General features: G+C 51.5%; 3 protein-coding genes across 3 annotated transcripts; 1 reads left to right on the top strand and 2 right to left on the bottom strand.

Annotated features, from left to right (window-relative positions):
- Nucleotides 1-340: 340 nt before the first annotated feature.
- On the bottom strand, nt 341-4,270 carry SMAC4_07842 (uncharacterized protein). The gene is made up of 2 exons (XM_003346317.2): nt 2,654-4,270; nt 341-2,590 (listed from the first exon to the last, which is right to left on the bottom strand). Exons 1-2 carry the CDS (start codon nt 3,346-3,348, stop codon nt 1,123-1,125), a joined length of 2,163 nt encoding a protein of 720 aa, XP_003346365.1. The 5' UTR covers nt 3,349-4,270; the 3' UTR covers nt 341-1,122.
- Nucleotides 4,271-6,490: 2,220 nt separating this feature from the next.
- SMAC4_07843 (uncharacterized protein) lies at nt 6,491-11,048 on the bottom strand. Its single transcript, XM_066090702.1, has 3 exons — nt 7,877-11,048; nt 6,951-7,817; nt 6,491-6,898 (listed from the first exon to the last, which is right to left on the bottom strand). The coding sequence occupies exons 1-3, from the start codon at nt 8,300-8,302 to the stop codon at nt 6,710-6,712; spliced, it is 1,482 nt and encodes a 493-aa protein (XP_065946011.1). The 5' UTR covers nt 8,303-11,048; the 3' UTR covers nt 6,491-6,709.
- A 1,679-nt stretch (nt 11,049-12,727) lies between these two features.
- SMAC4_07844 (uncharacterized protein) lies at nt 12,728-16,509 on the top strand. Its single transcript, XM_003346319.2, has 4 exons — nt 12,728-12,858; nt 13,007-13,072; nt 13,382-13,510; nt 13,603-16,509. Exons 3-4 carry the CDS (start codon nt 13,391-13,393, stop codon nt 16,072-16,074), a joined length of 2,592 nt encoding a protein of 863 aa, XP_003346367.1. The 5' UTR covers nt 12,728-12,858; nt 13,007-13,072; nt 13,382-13,390; the 3' UTR covers nt 16,075-16,509.
- The last annotated feature ends 535 nt before the right edge of the window (nt 16,510-17,044 follow it).

Raw genomic sequence — 17,044 nt, 5'->3', positions numbered from 1 at the left:
AAACACGGTGTCATCTTCGTATTTTCATTTGACCTCTTCATGAGTCATGAATCATATCCTGATAATAAAGTAACGATCCGGTTGATGTTGAAATCTGAAACGGACACATATTCACAGTCGTTCTTGCACAGCCATCGCCGTCATTTCGGGAGAAGGAACGCGGGCAATTGTGGGGTTGGACATGGATCCGAACGCCCTGGAAAATGGAAGTTGCAGTGGACTTGGAAAGTGACACTGACTGCACGGTGTACCCTAACCCTGGCAAGTCATCACCCCCTTTTTGCTGTAACCACGCCTTTTCTTTTGAACTCTCAAGGAAATGTGCTTTTGGTACGTTCATCATTGAAGCTGGCATATGGCACTTCGTAGAGGCCAAATGAGTACAGTTTCATATACACGCTTTAAAATCAAGCAGACTATCGTACAGGTTGGCTCGCGAGAAGCCCCTCTTCACAAGAAGGCCATACTCAACAGAAGAAGCCAGGTTTAAAACACCCACGATCTTAACATTGAATTTCAGACAAGCCCCAAGGGCGTTCGACATTAGACACGTCAACAGAAACATGCCGAAGCTGACCAACGCACGCAAAAAGGAGGACTCGTCCGCATTGAGATCTAACATGAAATTGGCCGTCGCCAGCAATGGTATTTTCGTACAGAAGAAAGAGACAATGGAACATCACTACCGAACATCAAGCCGCTTGCAACATAACAACAACACGAAGGAACAAAACAGTTGTGCCGCCGCCGAAACCACCGAACCAACCCGTTATAGAGAAACAAAAAAGCATGCATCCCCATCGTCGCAATCATTAGTGACTCAAAGAGGTTGTAGGTAGGATGAACATAGTCGTGCATTAATGGAGGTAATAGGTAGATAAGTTAGGTTGCTGGATTGCCTGGGATAATGATGGAAATCCTGTATCCTCCGAAGCTGATGATAGACCAACCCTAAAGTGTGATGTCGTGCTCCATTTCGCTACTCAGACGACGATGTAATCGCCTAAAGTCCCCTCTCTTGGCAGTGTTCGATTATCCATGGACGCACAGCTATCCTCGCAACGCCTCCCAAATTCATCAGCCATCTCCTTGTTGACCCCATCCGCCAAACGATGCCCCGTCCTATTGGGCATAGTAAACCATCCCCGGTTGAACCGGCTGTTGATAATAGAATGCATCCGGTCCAGGAACCATCATACCGCCCATAGGGGCTCCATACGTCGGCCCTGTAGCTGGATACTGAGGGTATGTGACCATGGCAGGAAGCGTGTTCGGATCGTAGTAGTACACCATGCCATTGATTTCTTGGGCAACCGGACCTTGCTGGCCGCCGTTCTGCCCAGCAGCCTGAGCATTTGCGGCTGCTACTGGGTCAACTGGCCCAGCTGTTGTGTATGCCATAGCCGGAGACATCTGAACTCCACCTGGAATAAAAGCAGGCGCCGCTGCATTTGGCTGCATATCGGCGCCCATTGCCTGAGGATAGTAGTATCCCTGCTGAGGAGGCATCATCTGCACTGGTTGGGCATAGAAGCCAGGCTGTGAGAAGTTGTTGGGCTGGAACGGAGCGGCATGGATAGCTCGCTCGGGAATTTGCGAAAGTGGAGTTGTCGAAACTTGGGACTGATATGATGGGTTGCGAGCATGCGACTCCAACTGAGGAGGAACTTGCTGATGGAAAGCTTGTTGATAAGCTGGAGGTGTACCGGCCGATGGTTGCGCTGGCGCCTCGATGTTCTCAACCGACACGGACTTCTGCGGACGCGGTTGGTGCATGGGAATTGCGTTTCCATTGTTATCCTGGAAAGCAGGCTTTTGGGGAAGAGGATAAGTTTGCGGCTGTGGGAGGTTGTTGATAGACGGCTCCATCATAGGCATACTTTGGTTTGCGGCCATCGTTGGTTGCTGCTGTGCATACGGTGGCAGACGGACAACAGGTCTGTTGGCGTCGACGGGGAGAGGGGGGCGGGAGATTACAGAGCCTGTCGGCGACATCATAAAGTCCCTGCCAATCGAGGATCGTCGGCTCATAGCAATGCTAGGTGAATAGGCGCTGCCGTAGTAGCTTCCACCAAACACACTAGTCCTGCGAGAGAACCCCCCAATGGAGCCGTAAACAGAACGCGGCCCCTTGCCGCGGCCGCGCTGGTTGTTCGGGCGCAAGGCCCGCGGGATGAAGATAAATGATCTATCGCTGGCCGGGAATATATAGCGAGGCATCACAGGGAAATTGTGGTATGGTATGGAGACTCTGACGGGCTTATCCCTTCGTAGAGGCGGACGATGATCGGGAAGTTTTGTGTACTGCTTCAAGGCTATGCCAGGGAAGGTTTTAGGACCAAGGCCAATGTTGGGGAGGAAGACCCGGACAGTCACGTTGCCAAGGGTCTTGACGCAGGACATGGCCCGGTTGATATGGGTGTTGCTCAGTGGCGCGTTGTGTATGACGCCGTTGCCGTTCGGAGGGCCTTCATTATCAGGCATATACCTGGGTGGCTGCTGTCGTTGCGGACGAGGTGCGGCGACCTCTTCGTGCAAATCGTGCGCCCAAGGGCCGCTCGTCGTGGGATCGGAGGGGTTGTTAGGAGGGCTGAAGAAATGGTCAGTATGCAAGTATCAACAGAGATTCACCAGTATCATGGTCAACACTTACATTGCAGGAGTGAAGGGGCCCGCAAGCCCACCACCTCGCCCACCACCCCTTCCACGGCCCGGTCGAGTAAATGGGCGGAAGCCGTTCGTAGCAGGCCCAGCATGTCGATGATCGTGTAAGAAGAAAGCACCCCGGTTGGGCACAAAGGCTGGGTCTTCGTCCCTCTTCCGCCGGTATTCTTCATGTTCCGACCGGCGTTTCTCGTGTGGGGGGAGGCGCGACTGCTTTGCGACAGAGTTCGAGCTCACGACGACAGGCGCGGCGGAATCCTTAGCAGCAGGGCCCTTCTCAGCGTCCTCATCATGCTTACTTTCATCGAAGTCGACTTCTTCAACCCCGCCATCCTTGTCGGCTAGTGACAGTCCATGTAGCATGATTTCCGTATCCGTCACGGTTGGCTTCTCGTCAGACTTGGCGACGACGACGGGTGTATCGCTCGCGCGGCGCCTCGTTCCAGCTTTCGCGGCGCCATTGCCGACGTGCTTGTGGAGTTTGGGGGAGGAGGGTGAAACCTCATCGACATTGCTAGTGTCACTGTCGTTACCAGCGAGGTCGTGGTCATCGCTTGCGATGGAGCCTTCTGTCACCGAGTCGTCTTCGAGGTCCAAGGCGTCGGGGCCCTCCTCTTCACCCTCGTCCTCAACTCTGCGACGTAGGCCGATGGCCTTTCTGCGTCTGGGCGCGGCGGGAGCCATTGTTTGTGTTTGGAGGTGACTGAGGTGGGGGTAGAATGGATATGGATGATCGCGTTGGGGGAAGCTTCGATGGTGGTAGTAATGTTGTCGGTGATCGGCAAGCTCAATTGTTGGTGGGCCAGTCGACGTCAAGGACAGGGAGGCCCAGTCGGATGGACTATTTCTAGCGTTGTGGTGTGTGGTTGGTCCTCTCTGTCGGGAGAAGGATGTTAAAAAGAACGGTTTGGGATCTGTGTCCGGTAACCGCCCTGCGGTGCTGAAAGATGTGTGTGTGTGTGTGTGTGAAGGTTTGTGACGGCCGTCGTCCAAAGTCGAGTCCGAAGCTCGCAGGGAGGGAGCAATCTTGAATCCCTCGGCGGGTTGGATTTGTTTGGTTTGGGGTAAGGTTATTAAAAAAAAAGGTCGGGGTTCAGAAACAAAGCCGGCCTGGAATGTTGGCTGGGCAGGGGAAAGAAGAAGATGTTACAGAAGATGCGGGCGGGACAGGCAGGGACAGGCGATGCTGATGACAACGAAGATGTCGAGAGGACTGAGAATAACCAAAATGATGGACGATAGAAAGAGTCGGAATTACGCAGCAGGCCCAAGCAAGAGTGAACTTATGAAGTGCCCCCTCTCTCGGTCGATATTTACGAGGAGCACCTCCTACGTAGCGGGCGGGCAGGCGGTGGGAGCAATACTGGGCGGAAAACCTGGGCAGAATCGCAGCCAAGTGGAAAGGTTGAGGCCTGGCCGCCTGGAGGAAGCTCGCCAGACACCGCCCAAGGAAGGCCTGGAATCGAAGGCGCGGGGAGCCTGGGGACCTGACGCTCTGTGGTGGGTCTTGCCGCCCGCTTCTGGGCTCGTCAACCTCCAGGTTAGGAGGTGATCGCAACCATGTCTGAGGAGTTGAAGGTTTTGCTGTTAAAATTGCCTTTTGAGTAGTATATAATCAAAGCTTCTTTGAAGATGAAGGATGGCCAATGGTTAGGTGATTGTCAAAGTTATCCCGCTGAGACCAGTTCGCTGCCTGGTGTTGTTGATCTGACACTTCTGTCAGTCCCCTTGCCGGCCGGACTGGGCTCAATGATCCACTTGCCCCCCAACTCTAGCAGCTTCCCTGGAGCTAAAACCACTTTGTGGCTCGTGCACCAGTCACCTTACAACTCCTCAACTGACTTCTCGTGCTCTCCTCCTCTTCGTCGTCCGTTGTGTCAGTCCATCAACTGCAGGTGATTAATGCCTGAACGATATTCTCCTTGAGATTTTATCCAAACTTTGATAGCTCGTGATGTTGCCTCACCTTGGCTTCTCGCTAAAGAGTAACCATTCAACTTGCAACAAGTAGACTGGGCAACATCCCTCCAGACTTCATTCATTTTGCTTAATCACCACCAATGTATTATCCCATCTGACAGAGAGCCCAAGCACGACAGACGCACGCCAACAAAAAGGCACGATGATGCACGACAATCGTTGCAGAAACAACAAAACATCCTTTTTCGTCCACTCCTTGACCCATCCTTCGTCAAGAAACCTGACCAATCAATAGCCTTTCGGGATTGGTTCCCGAGATGAGGGACAGTGTCTTCGTCATGGTCAATGGTCATGCCTTTTTCTTTCCGGAGTCCTTCTCCTTCTTGCAAGTACTCTCTTGTCCCTCTTATCGTTGCATTCCGTTATCGCTGCTGCCTCTTCATGAGGTGCCTGCACTTGGGCCCGTACGAAAAGGAGGGGGGTTCAGCAAACGTCTATCTAACGTTCGTGTACAATAAATCTACAGGTGTCAAACGTTTGAGGAAATTCCCCCTCGTTCCTAACCAACCGAGTTTTGAGAAATATACTTAACCCGCCATCGTTCTAGCAGATAAACATTCTTGAGAAGGCTTGCACTTAATTTATTATAAATGGACAGTTTATGCATTTCTCAACACTTGATGGTTGAAAACAAGTAATAATATTAGACGGTTTATTCACTGCTGAGAAATTTAAACGTCTGCGAATTCTAAACGCTAAGCCTTCTAAAAGGTCCATTTATAATTCATTTATTGTAGGAGCCTTTTTTAACATTTGAAAAAAGCCACTTGGTCAGGAACAGTTGACTGGGAACGGCATCTCCAAGTCTTCGTCTCAACCGAACATCAGGTAGCACAGCAGTACCGTAGTGTACAGCGAAGATGAATGCTTGGGCAGCGGGGCAGTAACGACTTCGTGACCCAACAAGTTTGGACCATAATACCTATTCCCCTCGCCATATTCATATGAAGCTCGATGTACCAGCTGCTCCAAATCTCAACCAGTTACATACCATAGCTCTCACATACAGAGAAAAGAGCTCACATGTCCCAGGTTCTTCCCAGCACTGGGCCCACACTAGAGAGCTTGTCGACGTCAAGTTGAGGCTCAGAGCTACGTATGTGATCAAGGGTTCCAGACACACCATTTAGTCATGGGATACCTAGGCAGTATTAATCCCTTCTGCTTTCTGCTTGGGTAACTCCCGAGTCAGAACAGCCTACCTTGAAGGTGGAAGCAGACATACCATAGCTCTCTGTCCTTTGAGAACGGCGTAACTTCGCGATAAGTGAGCTTGGAATGTCCAGGCTAGTTATTGTAAGCTCGTCCATTTTTGCTCCTGAGAGGTGAACAGTTGCTACTGATAAATCTTCTTTTCAAATCACATTGTGGCGGCTCGGCTCCAGCGATCTCGGCAAACCTCATGCTCGTGCTTTAACCCTTCCTCTCTTGGTGTTTCGTACACTCCTCGTAAAAAAAAAAAACCCATACCTAACACTACCTAGGCTGTCATCCTTTTTTGGAACTCCTCAACAGGGGCTTACCGAGGTCACAGATATTACGTCCCATAACCTCAGTAAATCATGAGTTTGGTCGTCGTCTTTCGATCAGCCCTAGCTCAGGGGTGTGATTTTAATAATTTTCTTCTAACCAGCATTGACTGACCAAGGCATGATAAGTAATGCGTACAGCGAGTAACCAGGGAGAGGCTGTCATAAGGTTGCTCCAGTCTTCCCACCTCTCCATCATGTACGTCTATAAAATTGGTGGCGGATGTGAATCAGTTCCTGGCATCTGGTAAACACTATGCTGCACAAATAAACACAGCCAAGAGCCACCTGTTCATTCTTCCAGTGATATGGTCAACCTGAAGTAAAAGAGTTGAGATTTGGATGAGTAACTAATTACTGATCTGTCAGGTCAAACTGGATGTTCTCAGCGTGCACTAATGGTACAGAGTGCTCAGGGCAACAGACTTCACCGTTAAGCCACCAATTCCATATGCGATACAGTAGAAACATTGATGGAACCGAATTCTTCTAACGAGCATTTTGCGAACCACAAACATTGCGGCCTCTCCCACAGCTTACAGCATCTTCAGATCCTTCACTGCCTCCCTAACTTGCTCCACGGGGGAGATCTCGCCGACTTTGTTTCCGGCATCCGGATCAGGCGAGCCGGCCTCAGGTGAGCCGTCGGAAGTAGGGAACACGGTGTCTTGGTTCGCCTCAATCTTGGGTACAGCTCCAAAGCGGCTGTTGCCCTGGTCCCAGATCTGCTCATCGCGTTAGCCGCAGTTTCGCTCCCTTGGATATATGTGAACTTACAGCGTAGATGGACTTGAGGAATGTATCACCCAAGATATCGAAAGGCATAGTACCCCTCGACTGCACACCACCGTACCAATGATCCTTGTCAGCTGGTGCCAGCAACAGATCCTCCTTCTGAATGATAAACTGCTTCCCACCAACCGCGACGCTCAGCTCAGGAAGCTGATCAGTGGTGATAGTACTCGGGATGAGGTAACCTTGGTATTGGTAGCTGTACTTGGAGCCTGGGATCTTTGCGTAGAGTGCTTTGCAAACAGTGTCGGAGACAAGCGCCAGTGTGGTGCCAGTATCAGCAATTGCAGTGTTCCCGTCCACAGGAACATTCTCGCCGTTGATTGCAGCGCTCTCACTGGGAAACTTCCAGAAACCCTCCGAGTTGTCGATGGGCGTCCATGCGACCTCCTGTCCGGAAGATTTGACGAGCTCCTCATCGACCCAGCCGAAGGTGTAGAAAGATTTCTCCGCAGACTTATCATCACGAGCACTGTAGAATGCGGATGTGAACAGCTCGGCATCCTTGGGAATATCATCCTGGCTGATCATGTTTTCGACAGGTGTGGGCTGGGGATCCGGCTTGCCATCGCTCTCAATGGTGTTGATCGTGGAGAAAGCAAGTCCAAGAAGCCCGTCAGCTTCGCCAGAGGAGAAGGCACTGGACACCTTCTTGGCGAGTTCGATGGCCTGGTTCTTGATCTGAAGCCCACCAAGGGTAATGACGTCCGTGCCGACAGTGCCCGAGGCGGTGCTTCCATCGCCATACTGGATCTTCCAGGTCTGATCGGTCTTCTCCTGGAAGGTGTCTGACTTTTTCGGGTCAAACTTCTTGTCGGCCTTATGAAGAAGGGATGAATCTTTGGACCGGACCTGGGAAAAAAGTAGTCAGTATCGTGGCAGGAAGGAAATTAACAAGGTCGAGTCCTTACCCAAAGATCAGCGGATCCCGTGTCAAAGTCAAGCTTGACCTTCTGTTGCGGGGTGCCAATGCCAATCTCGCAGAGGTACTCGGTGTCGTACTGTTGATCCTCGGCAGGAACAGGCTCGTTGTCTTTATGAGGATCGTCGGGATGTTCCTGGGGAGCCCTAACCAGCTGCTCCCAGTGACGGGTGTAGCCGCGGCGTTGAAACTCCTTGGTGAGATCGGTCTTCTTCAAGTGGAAGAACCTGGACTCCTCGGTGGGGTTGAAGCCGTAGCGAGCCATTGCGCTAACATAGGCCTTGGTGCCATCGAGTTTATGGCCGGACTTGCGAACAGCCTGAACCTTGTGGAGGCCAAGTTCCTGACGGAGCTTGGACTGGACTTGGTACATAGAACCCATGGCGACTGATGATGCCTTTCTGAGAAAGGGCATAAATTGAGGGGGTAGGGTACTGGAGGTTTGAAGGAGTGAGACGTATCTCTCGAACGAACAGTTGGAAGTGTGTGTTACGAGTTGGAAGGGGATCCGTATGTTGATGGACAAAGGTGTAGTAGGACTGTGGTGGAAAAGGATTCAAGTTCCAAGGAGATTCGATGGTGGCTGTTATATCGTCAAGAAACTACACAGCCAGCAGCCAGAGTACCCCACGTATGACCTTTGATGGACATCGCAGCGAACTATCCGGAGAAAGAGCGATGGTTACTCCCGTCGCAAGGAGTCACAATGGCGGGGTCATTTTGAATGAGGTGCGTGATCCTTCCTCGCGACAAGAGGCAGTGACTCCCGTCTGTTGAAGCAGGCAGAACCTCGGTCCCGCTGCGAGTACGGCCGCGAACCGTTCACCTCATGTCAAAGTTGAGTAACTGCCTTGTTCATCCTGTCCTACTGCCTCAAACAGAACGAGTTGCGTGATGAGGGATGACCGAGCGACACATCCACCCTCGAGTCTTGTCCATCACAGCTAGTCTCGATCTGTCCCATGGTGGAACTGATCTTTCGTCATTGTCACCGCCCTCGACGGGATCTCGTGCTACTAAAGCGGCCGGAAGGGCTCCCGTGAGCAGGTGTACCGACAACCTCGGGTCCAACGAACCGCGATAAGGAATTGGTGCCTGCCAGGTGAGCGGTCTCTCTGTGACGCGTGCATACTTCCGAAGTTTCCAGATGAAACTGCAACGACGCCTCGTGATGTTCGCGGAGGAAGTGAAGGAAGGTTGACGCCAAATGGAGGAGGGAAGAGTCATCGACTGATACTGGTAAGCAGAAGTGGAGGTGACCTTATCTCAAGATTTCCATGGAGGGCTTTCCAGTTGAGGAAGGAACGTCTGTTGTTGTTCCAAAGCCTTCACCAAGGAACCATGCGCGCGCCGTACCGTGACCCCTTCCTCGAGCAATTCTGGACCGCACCTTCCCTCTCAATCTCACACATTCTTTCTTCATGACGTTCCAGTCCTCGCTTGCCTGTTTCGAAGATGTTGTTTTCAGGATTGTGCCTGGAGTGGAAATAGGTGAATTGTGGTTTTGGATGTGTTCGTCTAGCCGTCGTTAGAAACGCGCGAGTTTTTAAGGTTTCAATGGAATCCCTAGCTACCAGCCCAAATAACTCGGGAATGATTTTGCCCAAGGATGCCAAAATGTGTTTTCCGTCAGGGACGAACAACGCTTTTCCGGACCTTCGACTTGCTTCATCGCATCAAGATGTTTGAAGCGACGAACGTGTAGAAACAGACATAGATGATCGAGCCTCGTATGGTTGGGATCTTGTATCCAGTCCCATTACTTCGTGAGTGCCCGTGTTGACTGTCCACTTTTTGTTCAACCTTTTTGAGCGTATACTTTTGTTGCCATGGTTACGACGACCCCGAATCATGTACGGTGCTCGAAGTTTGCTGTCGACCTGCCCCTAGGAAGCATGGATAACATGTTGTCGAATTGATTTGAACTTCCTGGGGAAGGGAGATACAATTCTCAACCGAACGGCTCGTAGAGAAGTACTCATCATGACCTTATATGAATTATATATGTACGGTTCCCAAATTTTCGCTTCAGTTGGAAGTGAAGATGACATACCTAGTGAGACATCAAGCACTCAACGAACCGTATAGCATTTGTCCAAACTGTAGGTGAAGACCCTTCAAACGGCTGAGGCTGAAATGTTGGTATACTTTTTACCTGTCCCTCCCCTCCGGTCTCCCGGGAATGTGATCCAAATGCGAACCAACAGAAATCACCAAACCGACAGGTTGCCGCGGTCCACCTTGTTCAGGTCACCATCCCATCCACGGTACCGGTCCGCACCTTGTCCAGTTTCTTCAAATAATATGATAAAACGCTGGGATTCAAGTCCCCTAGGATTCGGGAACTGCAGGTGTCCGTCTGTGTCACCCACTTTTCTGCTTTGCTTACTGTGTGCGTGTGCGTGTGCATTGGACTTTGAGCTCCTGCTTGAAGGCCTGGAACTCTCCCGACTGGAATTCCCCGCGGCAGAAGGCAGCTTTCCGATCCGTGGTTGTTGGCTGGAAGGTAAATTACGGGGTGTCGTCAAGATAAATACTGTAAATGGAAGGCATCGGAGGATCGGACGGAACTTTGAAGTGAGATATCGGAGGAAAGAAATGGGCTTGTGAGGTTAGGACTGAATGACTGAGATCAGAGTTTAGATCGAATCTTGAACGGGTTGGTTTGACTGCAGCTGGTTGACTGCTTGAGAAAACACAGCAGCCAGGCAAGGTATTGCAATCGGAAGTTCGGTTGGAGACAGGCGGACAGGCAGGACGAGGCGGGATATGATGGTGCCGAGTGACCGAGAGACAGGACCCGGAAAGGATTTATTGGTGATTTCTCTCTCAAGCGGTTGCGCAATCAATTTAACATTGATGGAAGAAGGCAAAAGTAAGAAGGGTAAGGCTCTTTCGGTGTTGCGTGAGCGTGCTGTTGTGCGAGAGGCCTATGTGGAACAGTCTGTGATCCAATAGTTTGGAGGATTCACAAGTCAAGTCTTTGACTCGTCGCGGAAGTTGTTATTGATGAGCTATGTTTGCCTTCTTCAGCCTCCTGGCCATTTTGTCGTGTTGTCGTCCGAGCCTCTGGTAGGGCTGGCAGGATTGCAATATCTGATGTTTTATGCAGCGAGGAGAGGAAAGGGAAACAAACAATAAAAAAAGAAAAAAAAAGGCATATCTGCCGACGCATGCAAATGCTCAAAGCTTGAAGCAGCTTGATTTTCGGTATGCCGAAGTAGGCATATAAAGGAAGGCAGTTCTTAGTTTTTGCTGACTACAGGCCTGTTTTCGAGAATATGTATCTGCCAGACGCCCTTCAGCCACTTTGATGGTTTTCATCCGTCTGCTTGGAGAGATGCTCAACTCGACTGTCCATTTGGTTTGTCTTGAGATGTTGAGATCGTCACGGATCGTTGTCCGTGTTGATCAGTCCCATCCACGTGGGATATGAGGATTGAGCTGGCTAGCCAACACACTCCGAGGCGGTCGACACGGGGATCGTTTGCACGAAAGGGACACCAATTCTCAGGTCGTCGTGGTAACTGGAAAACGGCAATACCCAAATAACGAACGGATTGGCGGAAAGAATCTCTGAATGGATTCATTGGCCAGCCGATTAAATGGAGACGGTACCGCTGCCGCCCGGCAACTCGAGCGGGGCTCATGCCGGGGGGTATTGTCATCTGACACTAGCACAGTTATGGTATTTCTGTGACGCGGCGATAAGCACTGCCTGCCCCATTTACGAGTTCCTCCAACAGCATCAACTTACAGTACCGCCATCTGCATTGAAATATGTAGGCAAGCTTCAGGTGACGATGGACTGCGTACGGAACTCGTACGTTTCTGCTAAGTTGCCAGGTCGCCTGAAGTGCTAACAAATAGACTGAAATATCGCGGGCTTATTTGGACTTCAGCAAGTGCGAATCAAAGCGCCATCATCACTCACCAGTCACCCGCCTTTGCAATTTTGGCAGCCGGCAAACTCGGTCAACCAAGCCCCCCGGTCGTAGGCCCTCCAAATGGCGACGTACGTCCGGATTCTTGTGTTCCCATGTCTTCGTAGTGTTTTCGCCTCGATGGCTCCGTGGGCTTCCACTCGACTTTGTGATGGCCAGATGTGTAATATTCAACAGGACCAACCAGGGGTTTCTAGCTTAATTTCGACCGTGTATTAGTAATGGACAGTCAGACAGTATGGTCAAGCTGGAAGTGAGAGAACACAGAAAGCCTTACACAGCACTTGTTGACATTTCCCCTCAGAGAACCTCAAGGCAGAAACAGCCAGGATCTTGAACATAAATGCATACGTTGATGATCATTGCAAATTGATTGCGTAGGAAAGCGGGCAACGTGCAATGAACAAAAAGACAGAGACGGTTGGTCAGAATGAAGGAAGACGGTCAGTGCTGTGAGACAAGGCCAGCTCCTGATTGGCTGATTTTGTATTTCGGGTAATGATGTGTAACATTACAGACTTGGCACCTGGAGAACGTTAGTGTTTGGCCGGCCGTCTTTCCAGGAAAATGTTCAAAACCAGTAAGTGAGAGCCTGACCTCTAACAGCTCTTTACCTACCCTTCTACCTTTGACCGCTTCCAGATTGCTAGTGCGTGTGAAAAGATGCATCATTTCACAGCAGGTCAGCCGCATGTCTGCTAACGTGGGCAAGTACAGCTACCTGTCCCGTGCAAACTTACGACTAACCGGAACGGGAACTGGAAGCCCCCAACGACGATCCAAGGCGTCCCTCGATTTTACACCGCGTACATACTGCAGCACAGTACGGTATCTGTACCAACGGATATCCCGCCAACGTGAGGCAACTACTATTAGAGCCGGCTCGACTCCAAACTCGCCTGCCCACACAGCTTCCTTTCTCTTTCTTCTCTTTCCACCTTCACAGCCAAGATTCCATCTCTGGCCTCATTCACAACGCGGGAATCATCGTCAAATCCATCTACCAGCCCGTTTCATCAATTTTATTGTAAGTTGACCTTACACGTTCAAAGCGTTATTCGCCAACCCGTCGCTGTTTTGGACACCGCCTCGGTTGTGGTCCACTGCGTTGCGTGTCGGATTGACGTCGACGAGGACCTACCATGACCTCTCTCTAACAGGCTCCCTCCCATCAGAATTCCATCCCTTCATCGTCAACCATCAACAACACCGCATCAGGCGGCTACCAGCAACGGCCTACAGTAAGTTGGCATTTTGCGGTGAATGATCTGCACCTTTTTTGTTTCGATACAAACCGTTTTCCACTTTGTCGTCGCTGTCGTTCCTGTTGTCGTGGTCCTGTCCTGTTTCGGTTGTCGCCGTTGCTGGCTCAAATGATTGCCTTCCCTTCTTGTGTCATTCAGTGCTGTTGCTGTGGCGGGTTTAGCGCTACCTTTACCGCCTATCGTGCCATTTATTAAGAGTCCCTGCATCCCGTTCATTGTCGCTTTCCTCGCACCCGACCTTTCGGACTAGACCTTTGACTAACACATCCATCTTCAACCATTCAGTCCGGCATTATGGCGGCACCTCCACCAAGCCCTGATACCCCCATCACCCTCAAGGTGGCATTTGAGGGTGCTACTCGCAGGTTCAAGCTCCCCTTCCGCGACCTAACTGCTAGCTCCCTGGAGACCAAGGTACGTCATTACTCTTATCACAAAGGACACACCTCAGCATCCATCTTGTCCCCTTTATCAGTTTAGGATATGCCCGCTGACCCTTCGACCAGTTGCGTGAATACCTGGAGATTCCCGCCGAAACTAACGCCATTTTCGAGCGGTATTCCGACTCTGCCGCCACATACATCACACTTGATCCCGCCAACACTTCGGTGTACAAACAGTTGTTCCGCGCGGCCAAGGCGAAGCAGAAGCTTAAACTACGCGTTACCTGTATGACGGCAGAGACGCCTGCCCAGGCCTCCACCCCCGAGGTGCATCAGGACACCACAACGGGACCCAAGTCGGCCTCGGTCGAAGCCGAACCCACAGAGACAGAGGGCGAGACTTCAGCGTCAAACCCCACTAGTCCCGTTCATGAAGAAACCCCCGAGGTCATCAAGTCAATCGAGACTGGTGGCAAAACCGTCAAGACTTTTGACGATCTCAGGGTTGAGCGCTCCGATATCATGACACGCGTCAACAAGGCCATGGACCGCATCGAGGATCTTCAGAACCGCCTGCCCTTTGGCCGTGCCGCCAGTATGGCTTCTATGCCTGTCAGCGAACTCTCGACCCGTTCTGGCTATGCCGTCTGCTGCAATAGCTGCGACCAGACTATCGCCTACGATCACTACCACTGCTCCATCTGTGACGACGGCGATTTTGATCTTTGCCCTGACTGCCACAACAAGGGTGTTGTATGCCACAACTATGGTCACCAACTGACCAAGCGCTTCATTAACAACGGCTCCATCACTACCGTCGACACCAAGTCTCGTGAATATACCCCCATGGTCGACGCGGCGCAACTCGCACAAGCCAAGGCTCTAGAGCAACGCATGGCTGTAGCTCATGTCGAGTATATGGCCAAGCTCCAGGAGGCTGAGGACCAGAAGGCCGCACTTCAGAGAACAAACGAGATTCTGGCTCTGGCCAAGGCTGAGAGCTCGAGATCTTCTCTCTCCTCTGCCTCTCCTTCCGTTTCCCGCTACGAGAGCGTCCTTCCTTCCGTCGAGTCTTACTCTCGGGTCACCCTGCGCACCTGCAACTGCTGCATTTCAGACTTGCCTGAGGCCGAATTTGTCCACTGCCAGACATGTGACGACTTCGATCTCTGCAAGGGTTGCTTTGCCAGGAACCGCCACGGACATCACCCCAAGCACGCCTTTTCTCCTCTTGTACCCGGGACTTGTATGGAGTCAGACGTAAGGACCCGTCTCGCCCCAGGTCGCAACCAACTTCACCACGCTATCTGCGATGGTTGTGAGAAGGATATCCGCGGCGTTCGCCACAAGTGCCTTCAGTGCCCCGACTGGGACTATTGCTCAACCTGCTACGAGTCGGCTTCGTTCATCCATGCCAATCACCGCTTCGTTCCTATCTATGAGCCCCTCGAGCCTGCCTACATTTGCCACGTCCCGCGCGCTCTTACTCACGTCGGGGTATGCTGCGATGGCCCGCTGTGCAACAACAACAACCGCCCTGGCTATACCTACATTGTTGGCGACCGCTACAAGTGCGCTGTTTGTGACGATGTGGACTTCTGCGCTAAGTGCGAGGCGAGCCCCGCCAACACTCACAACAAGACCCACCCTTTGATCAAGTTCAAGACCCCCGTTCGTAACGTCAACGTCACGACTACCGGCGAGCATGAGAATGGACGCAGGATGCCGGCCATGGGCGATCGGCCGCGTCCTTGCCGTCGCGTTACCACTTCGCGTGCCACAGGCACCGAGTCGTTCCAGCCCAGCGTCATGACTGTGGTTGACGTGAAGCCCTCCGAGCCCGCTCCCGCTGTAAAGGCCGAGAACGCCGAGTCCCCGGCTCCTTTGTATGTCGCTACATATGTGCGAGACAAGGTCGTCGATGGTACCGTTTTCGGACCTGACCAGGTCTTTGAGCAAACCTGGGTCGTCCGCAATGACGGACCTACACCCTGGCCGGCTGGGTGCTTCGTCAAGTACCTTCATGGTGAGTACATGGGTCATGTAGACCCAGCTCACCCCACAGCCACTGGCGACCTTGAGTCTTGCTTGCAATCCAATGTGTGCGAGCAGCCAGTACTTCCTGGTCAATCCGTGCCCTTTACTGTTCTTCTCCGCAGCCCATCAAGGGAAGGCAGACATCTGTCGCACTGGCGGGTATCCACGAAGCAGGGCCTCATGATCGGACACAAATTGTGGTGCGATATTGTGGTCAAGAAGCCCGAGACTGCTCCCGAGGAGAAGGTTCGGGAAGCCCCTGCCAAGGTTGAGGATCTCGAGAAGAACATGGCCAAGCTCAACATTGAGCCCGAGACCAACGACGCTGCCCCGATTGACCATAGCCAAGTGGTCTTCCCTAAGCTCGACAAGGAGTCACCCTCTGCTAGCGTCCATCAGGAGGACGCCCAGTCTCAAGCCGAGTCTGGTCCCGAAGAGGAGGACTACGAGGAGTGCGAAGATGCCGAGTGGGATGAGTCCGAGTCCTACATGACTGATGAAGAGTACGACATCCTTGACGCCTCGGATGAGGAGTCTGTTAGCGCCTCCAGGAAGTAGTAGTGATGCTTTGCGAACCTTGCGCCGGCGAGGTCAGGAATTTTTCGACGGGAACCATGGATAACGGAGTGTTCGGAAGGATTTTGTTTTGTCGGGTCACTTGGGTCAATTGATGGGTGCTTTAATTTGCTAGTTTTCCTTGCCTTTGTCAACGTAACCTCGTGTTTTTCGTGGAACTCTCCTATCATACATGTCGTCTGTTTTTAAATGTCTGCTTTAGGTGATAAGGCTTGAAAAGACCAGTGTCTGACGAGAGATCAAGCGATTAGTTGAAGGGTCCAGGTAGTGGTGAGCTGTGCGTTCAGTCTCATATTGGGATGGAAACTGGCAACCCACAACTTCTGGATCTAAAGTTCACTACTCTTGTAAACCGTTATGGCATTCAGATTGCGTTCAAGTAGTGGGTGTATGGTAGAAACAAATGGAGTACAATTTCGTCATATGAGTCCTTGCATTCTCGATCGCCCGCTGTGCAATGATAATACCGTGACTACCCATTCTCGCATGCCTTCTGGATTGTAGCCGTCTCGGAGCATCAACTTTTGTAGAGGGACGAATGAGCCTGTGGTAATGCACTGGCAGGATGGACACTTGGATTACATTCGGTGATCGTCATGGTGTGTGTTCGTACCTCTAGGCATAAGATCAAATGCAAATAGCTAGCTTCATAGTCATTCGACCTGTTCGCACTACTGGTACTCGCAACACATCCTCGTGAAATATTCTCTTGTATAAATCCTGTCATCTAAGGAATTCCACCAAGAAAGATACCGCTCATGGTTCTTGCGCCGTTCGGTCGTTGACTTCCGATCCTATATTATCGTATGGTACAAGCGTACTTACTACCGACCAACTGTTCCTCAAAACGAAGAGAATGGAACTAGGTCTTGAACGACACCAGAAATCTGCTCCGCGTGGTTATCTGATTCGCCTCTTAAATAGCTTGCTTGCGTTTAATCCGATCCCATTA

Source organism: Sordaria macrospora, chromosome 2, assembly GCF_033870435.1.
Source record: "Sordaria macrospora chromosome 2, complete sequence".
In the NCBI taxonomy this organism is placed as follows: Eukaryota; Fungi; Ascomycota; class Sordariomycetes; order Sordariales; family Sordariaceae; genus Sordaria; species Sordaria macrospora.
The sequence above is the reverse complement of the archived record's forward strand: the minus strand, read 5'-3'. Positions and strand labels throughout refer to the sequence as shown.

Coding starts and splice junctions, on each gene's coding strand:
- SMAC4_07843 (XM_066090702.1), bottom strand. CDS start 8,302: ATGCCCTTTCTCAGAAAGGCATCATCAGTCGCCATGGGTTCTATGTAC. Junction 7,818..7,876: donor CGGGATCCGCTGATCTTTGG/GTAAGGACTCGA, acceptor CTTTTTTCCCAG/GTCCGGTCCAAAGATTCATC. Junction 6,899..6,950: donor TCCTCAAGTCCATCTACGCT/GTAAGTTCACAT, acceptor CGCGATGAGCAG/ATCTGGGACCAGGGCAACAG.
- SMAC4_07844 (XM_003346319.2), top strand. CDS start 13,391: ATGGCGGCACCTCCACCAAGCCCTGATACCCCCATCACCCTCAAGGTG. Junction 13,511..13,602: donor CTAGCTCCCTGGAGACCAAG/GTACGTCATTAC, acceptor CCCTTCGACCAG/TTGCGTGAATACCTGGAGAT.
- SMAC4_07842 (XM_003346317.2), bottom strand. CDS start 3,348: ATGGCTCCCGCCGCGCCCAGACGCAGAAAGGCCATCGGCCTACGTCGC. Junction 2,591..2,653: donor GGCCCCTTCACTCCTGCAAT/GTAAGTGTTGAC, acceptor CCATTTCTTCAG/CCCTCCTAACAACCCCTCCG.